The sequence below is a fragment of the Pyrus communis genome, chromosome 15 (genome assembly GCF_963583255.1).
Source record: "Pyrus communis chromosome 15, drPyrComm1.1, whole genome shotgun sequence".
NCBI lineage: Eukaryota > Viridiplantae > Streptophyta > Magnoliopsida > Rosales > Rosaceae > Pyrus > Pyrus communis.
Genome location: NC_084817.1, coordinates 4,034,348 through 4,038,814, shown reverse-complemented (window position 1 = coordinate 4,038,814; position 4,467 = coordinate 4,034,348). Strand labels below are relative to the sequence as shown.

General features: G+C 34.5%; 1 protein-coding gene across 1 annotated transcript; it reads left to right on the top strand.

Annotated features, from left to right (window-relative positions):
- The first annotated feature begins 1,443 nt into the window (after positions 1 to 1,443).
- LOC137718646 (transcription factor MYB1-like) lies at positions 1,444 to 2,743 on the top strand. The gene is made up of 3 exons (XM_068458196.1): positions 1,444 to 1,595; positions 1,714 to 1,843; positions 2,032 to 2,743. The coding sequence occupies exons 1-3, from the start codon at positions 1,463 to 1,465 to the stop codon at positions 2,648 to 2,650; spliced, it is 882 nt and encodes a 293-aa protein (XP_068314297.1). The 5' UTR covers positions 1,444 to 1,462; the 3' UTR covers positions 2,651 to 2,743.
- Positions 2,744 to 4,467: the final 1,724 nt, after the last annotated feature.

Genomic DNA, 4,467 nt, shown 5'->3' with positions numbered 1-4,467 from the left:
CATGGTATGACGATCCTTCTCCTCTTCCTTTTCTTGCCTATTTAACTCTCTTTCTCTCGCATGTACTTCATCCTTAGCCTTGTCTTACTCTTAAGATAACCTTTCTTCCTCCATATTCAGTGCATGATGACAAGCCATTTCGTCAACTAACTTTGAATAATCAATATTTATTATATAGAGAAGAGAGTTATCAATAAGCATTAATAATATAAATTATATTCTTATCAATTATTAATAGTATTAATCTCGTTTTTAACAATATTTATCACATGCATTGTTTGTATCAATTTTATTAATAACACTATTTAGTATTTAATATTTAATCTTATTTAATATATGATGTATATGCATTGTATCAATAATCTATTTAATTTTTTATTTAAAATTTACTATTTAATTAATAATATAAAAATATAAAAATATTATAATCGGAAAAACTGTTGCCCGATAGAAAATCTGTTACCCAATGGGTTCAGTTATGGGGAAAACCCGTTTGGGGATTCTATGGTTTCGGGTTCGTGTATGGGGATGGCACATCCGAACCCGATATGCCCGGTTGCCATCCTTAGTGGTGTACCATACAAGTAGTGAGATACTTGTGTTAAAAAAATTAACAACCTAACAAATATATTTTTTTTCTATTTATATAATAACACGTGGTGTACAACTATGAAAAGTTTCTCATATGATTAGAGCATGTTTTTAATTTGCTCCTTAAATGAACTTTTCTTTGGTGAAACAAATTAACAAGAAAAGAGTGCATGATTACTAGTTATTTTCAATGCTTATAACATTTCTCTCACTTTAAACCACTATCCATATTATTGGCTCTAGCCATTGCGATTCTCTAGCATAAAAAACGTGACTGCAGTGTAGAACTTTTACCGAGTGCTATTAAAATAACTTTCTTGTCATTTTAATTAAAAAAGATAAGAGCATAAATCAGAGATGATCTTATTAGGTAAATATTCCTTTTATACAAAGAAAAATATCTATGTTGTTAATTTTGTAAATATGAACCATATATTCAAGAGTAGTGATACGTTTACCATCTATTTGTACTATCTCGCTAGTAAAAGTAGGGCCTACCAACACATATGGGTTCATCTCTATCAGAGAGATGATACAAACGAATCGTAAGAATATAATTTTTGTATATTCAGATAAGAATCAACACGATCAATACTTCTGATATAGAACATAAGCATGTATGACGATAACGTGCATGTGTATACACGATAAACCCAGAATACCAAATCCTTCCTCGCAAAACTACGGTTTCTTCTACAAGACTCATCCAGTTCCTTGCCTAAAGACGCTATACACAATATTTCAACCGACTGTCGCTTTCTACTTTGAATGCCATTCTTCATTTGTTGCGTGGGCTATAAAAGGGCACGAGTATCCTTTTTTTGCGTGTGAGTATTGAGAGAGAGAGAGAGAGAGAAAAGAAAATAAAAAAATGGGAAGGAGTCCGTGTTGCTCCAAGGAAGGACTCAACAGAGGAGCCTGGACTGCCTTGGAAGATAAAATTTTATCATCTTACATCAAAACTCATGGAGAAGGAAAATGGAGAAGCCTCCCTAAAAGAGCTGGTGAGAAAAGCTGCTTTTTGCCTTCTTTTCTCCATCGCTTTTTACCCGTCTATTGCTATGTTTTCACACACTGTTTTACCAAAACTTTCCAACTGTTCAAAAAAAAAAAAAAATGCAGGTCTGAAGAGATGTGGTAAAAGTTGCAGACTTAGATGGTTAAACTATCTGAGACCAGACATAAAGAGAGGCAACATTTCAGGTGATGAAGAAGAACTCATCGTCAGGCTCCATAACCTTCTCGGGAACAGGTCTCTCTCTCCGTCTCTCTGACTCTCTCTTACTTAAAATTATGAGCCCGTTTGATAACTCGGATTTCATTTTCTTGAAAACTGAAAATCGAAAACTTTTCAGTAACTGTTTTCAGTCTCCAAACTGCCCCTACGCTTGTTTTCAGTTTTGAGATGGATGCTCTAATTCTGTTGATATTTTACTACAGATGGTCCTTAATTGCCGGAAGGTTACCGGGGCGAACAGACAATGAAATCAAGAATTACTGGAATACAACTTTGGGGAAGAAATCGAAAGTCGATTCGTTTTCTAGATCCTCGAAAGAAACTTCTCTAAATCCAAGCAAATCCGTAGCGAAAAAGAAAGATGTCGAGTCCAAAACATCAACTACAGCTGCTCAACCTATAGTAATAAGAACCAAGGCCACTAGGTTGACCAAAATTTTAGTCCCACAAAATATTCCTAGTGACGAAAATTCTACAGCAGCTGCCGCAAACCCACTAGAGCTTCAAGCTCATCAGACCCAATCGGCGGAAAAAGGCGGAAGCACCGAAGAGTCTCCGAGGACTAATGCAGGTGACTGCAGCAACATCTTGAAGAACTTTGGCTGCGATGATGACGACATTGATGCGAAGGGAGATCAATACTGCAACGAGTTTCAGTTGCTCGACTCTATACCGTTGGATGAGGCAATGATAAATGACGGCTGCTGGACTGGAGGAAACGGTTGCGATCTGGAGGACTACGGTGCCTCGTTGGATTTAGATTCTTTGGCATTCTTGCTTGACTCTGAGGACTGGCCATCCCAAGAAAATGTTATAGTCTAACTCATTTGCTGCATAGTAACATAAATAACGAAGCGCGCATGCGTGACTTATGTAAAACCATTAAAATTTAGTGAAGGTGATCCCTAGATATGAGGTGATTAAACTAATTAAATACAAGTTTCTAAGCTTATCGGCTTACTAAATTAACTAAATTTCTTGGTTGATTAATTTGTGGTCTCATGATTGATTAATTTTTCGTTTGTGCAACTATAAGAAAATGTCACTCTTATCACATCTTTTTCTTAGGAAGCATAGTTGAAAACTTTAATTATCTTCGTTTTTTGGGTCGAAAGAGTATCATTCACTAAATAAAATAATGCACTACATATGGCCCAACAAACAGACCAGCAAAAAGCTCATAACAAATCGGGAGAGTTAGACAGACCCCATACTGTGGAGTTATTTTTTAGCATAATCGGCATATGGAATGGTACATTACGTGTCATTATACAAATGATGAGATATGTATGTTAAATAGTTAATAACTTAAAAAATAAAATTTCTAACCACCTACATAAAAACACATGATGTACTATCTATATTTCTATCATAATAAAAAGTTTCTCCATGCTTTGGGAAACACCGCATCACACTTGGCCTCGTAATTGTCAGTCGAGTGAGGAGCAGTGCTGGAATGATCCAAATCTGATGTCAATCTTTGGCATGAGCATCCAATATAGTAAATTGGTACGCAAAGTTGAACCAGTACAACTTAAACTGCTAACGAGTTTAAAATTTAGTGTAAGTGGAGCTTTGGCTCATGATAGATACTCAACAAGTATCAAAATATCCGATTACGACAGATCATAGATGCCCAAATTAATGACCATCCTTAAAGGTATGCAGTGGCTTCCGCACTTTTATTTTAACTTTTGGTAATCAAAATGAGTCATAATATCGTTATTATGATTATAAAATGAGAAATGCTAAGAAGATTTTCAAAGTGAGACTCCTTATGAATTTTCTGTCATTTCACATTTTTACATCAATTCTCGTGCCAATATTATGAAATATTAAACAAAAAAAGTAGAGTGGTAAAGTGTCCGATTTTTAAGAGTTAAATTAGGCTTTAAAGTTTAAGGTTCAAAGGCTAATACTAGATAAAACTTTTTCTTCTTGCAAGGTACAAATTGAGTATATTCAATCTTGGTTCTCATTCAAAATTGCCACCATTTAAAAAAAAAAAAAAAAATCTCTTTTGTATTTGCAACCAATAAATTGAGAGGCAGATGCCGCTTAGATTACCTGATAAGCTTTAAAATTGACATGCTCCAGTTTTGGACCAAGTTGTCAAGTTGTCAAGTTGTCAAGCCAAAAACAAATATGATTCACCAAACATGCCTGGGCTTTTTCGCTTTTTCGATCCATGATGTTACCAAAATTCACAAGGCCACAAACGAATCATATTTGTTGTGATCGTGTCGTTTTTGTATTATATTAGTTATTTTAATAAATTATATTGTGATAAACCCGTTATCCTAACGTCTTTTTAACAGGTAACCCAATAACGACTTAACTCGTTAATGGGTTGACTTGGAACATGTTATTTTCGTATTGTTTTATGTCGGTTTAACAGGTAATGCATGAAATTATCGTCCCTAATGTCTAGACATGACAAACGGGTCATGTTCATGTCGTTTATATGTCATAAATTTTATGTTAACGAATTTTAACGAGTAAACCAATAACGACCCGACATTTTAACATATTGATTCAAAACCTATTATTTTCAAGTAGAATTAATAGATCGTATAAAAAATTGCAAGATTTATATTCCAACATCAAAGTGTGTGTGTGTGTGTACATAGATTTTTTCT